Here is a 2,683-nt window from a genome sequence, read left to right on the forward strand (position 1 = left end):
AGATACAATTAATGCAGTTAGTGGGACACTTTTTTTTTTTTTTTTCATCTTTAAATGGAGAATTCATTCTCCGGTATCAATTCGCTTTGGCGTGTCATTGAACGTGGCACGTATGAAAAAGCAGGAATTTCGCCGAAATACTTCTGCTACTGACATGTGGTGATTTCTCCTCTGCGTGTGTTTTATGAATAATGTCATCGTATAACGACTCAAAAAGAAGGAACCCACTTCAGCAAACTAGGCCACAGGAACAACACGTTAAATATTCAGACACTTTGCATGAAAAATGCGCGCACGACCCATCACACTGGAATAAAAACAAAACAAGCAACATAGAAATATGAGGAATTATTTCTTCTCCACCTATAGGCTTATTAGACTACCCCACATTTTAGGTCAAAGTAGAGACTGTTCTGTCATCACCTTTCCCTCACTTTTCCATTCCTCCGGTTACCGAGGCCCTCTCTGTTCTGTCCAGCGTCCAGCGGCCCTGTCCACGCACCCAGCCCCGCGGTCAGCTCACCTGCTCCGGCCTCCACTCTGTCTCCGTCTCCGCAGCCAGTTCCTCGACTGAGCGCTCTTTAATGACTTTCTGGTGGCTGCAGCCTTCTTTTATTTCTCCTAAATGTATGAAAATGTATGCAAATTTAAATCAAGCTTAACATGGTAGCTCGAGCAATATATTTAATGGAATTTCAAACCAATAAGCAGACCGGGAGGAAGTCTTCTAATGGCAAATATAATTACGCAGCTAAGTTAGCTCTCAGATATACAGATAGATTTTTTTTTTTTACAAGTGTGAGAGGACCTGAGGTGATTCTCAAAGACTGGAAGTACAAGTGTGTAGTGAGTGACGACACATTTACTCCTCAGGAAAAAAAAAATCTTTTTGGTTGTGAACTTGTCTGATTCCCAAAGAGTGTGAATCTGTCTCATCAGTGACGCGGTTTAATTTCTTATTTAAGAGACTAAGCTGCAATTCTAGGCCCATGACATTTGTTATTTTTGTCTGACGAGAATGGATATGGATAATGGCCCACGCGTAAAACACTTTGGTGTAAAGACTATCTGGAGACGTGTCGTTCTATAAACACCTGAGGAAGTATTCTCTAAAAGTTAATAATTAGCAGCCAGAACTGCCCTTGGTTTGATTGTCTCCTTCTAAATTAAGTGCTGGCACGTCTAACAAATGCCACTGCGCTTTAATCTCCTCCTTTGCACGCGCTCAAGGGTGACAGGAACAGCAATAAACTCGTGCGTAAATCAGTTGGAAACTTTAATTAATAAACAGGAACTGCGTTCCACGCGCACGTCGTTCCACAGCCAGACCCACTGGACCAGCTCTCCGCCTCACTTCCGGTTCGACCGCCTGTAACCCTTTCCTACCCGCGGCAATGTTTCCAGAGGCGGAGTGCTTGTGCATCTGCGCCGTCATTGGTGGATCCGCGTCGTCACGGCGTCTCCGCAGGGCTGTGAGTGGTGGCTGAAGCTGTCAGTCAGTGCCAGGCTGCAGCCGAGACTCCAGAGAGAGGGAGATGTCAGAGGCTGAGCTGCTGCCTCCCTTCAGTAGCACTAGTGGGGTTCAGCAGCCAGCATGGCCACAGCTGCCTCCAGCCCCTACACCCTGCTCAGCTCGAGTCCCATGATCCACCCTGACAGCCAGGCCATGCAGCCTGCTAGCCCCTACAGAGGACACCAGAAACTCCTCCAGAGTGATTACCTGCAGAGCGTCCAGAGCAACGGACACCCGCTAGGGCACCAGTGGGCCAGCAGTCTATCGGAGGGCAGCCCCTGGTCGGCCTCCATGGAGCAGCAAGACGTCAAACCAGGCCGAGAGGACCTGCAGCTCGGCATCATCCATCACCGCTCCCCGCACGTAGCGCATCACTCTCCTCATCACAACAACCATGGCAACCACCCGGGAGCTTGGGGAACCACGGTGTCCCACAACTCCTCCATCACCAGCGGGCAGCAAATCAACATCTACTCCCAGACGGGCTTCACTGTCAACGGCATGCTGGACCACGGTGGGCTCACGCCACCTCCCAACCCGCAGGGCCAAGGCATGCACCCGGGCCTCAGGGACACTCTCAGCCCCGAGCACAGCGACCTCGGCGGGCACCACTGTCACGACCACTCTGACGAGGAGACGCCGACTTCGGACGAGTTGGAGCACTTTGCCAAGCAGTTCAAGCAGCGCAGGATCAAGCTGGGCTTTACGCAGGCGGACGTGGGCTTGGCTCTGGGCACGCTGTACGGTAACGTGTTTTCCCAAACCACCATCTGCAGGTTCGAGGCGCTGCAGCTGAGCTTTAAAAACATGTGCAAACTGAAGCCGCTGCTGAATAAGTGGCTCGAGGAGGCAGACTCGTCCACAGGCAGCTCGAGCAGTATAGACAAGATAGCAGCTCAGGGGAGGAAGAGGAAGAAGAGGACGTCCATCGAGGTCAGCGTCAAGGGGGTTCTGGAGACGCACTTCCTCAAGTGTCCCAAACCCTCCGCGCAGGAGATCACCTCGCTGGCCGACACGCTGCAGCTGGAGAAGGAGGTGGTGCGCGTGTGGTTCTGCAACCGGCGGCAGAAAGAGAAGCGCATGACGCCGCCGGGGGAGCCGCCGCCGCACGAGGGACCATATTCTCACAGCGGGAGCGCGGGAGACGCCTCCTCGTGCCACGATCTCTGA

At 52.1% G+C, this 2,683-nt stretch overlaps 1 protein-coding gene across 1 annotated transcript; it reads left to right on the forward strand.

The window, feature by feature from the left end:
- The first annotated feature begins 1,594 nt into the window (after nucleotides 1-1,594).
- On the forward strand, nucleotides 1,595-2,683 carry LOC113160669 (POU domain, class 3, transcription factor 4). Its single transcript, XM_026358035.1, has one exon. The coding sequence runs from the start codon at nucleotides 1,595-1,597 to the stop codon at nucleotides 2,681-2,683; it is 1,089 nt and encodes a 362-aa protein (XP_026213820.1).

The sequence above is a fragment of the Anabas testudineus genome, chromosome 10, assembly GCF_900324465.2.
Source record: "Anabas testudineus chromosome 10, fAnaTes1.2, whole genome shotgun sequence".
NCBI lineage: Eukaryota > Metazoa > Chordata > Actinopteri > Anabantiformes > Anabantidae > Anabas > Anabas testudineus.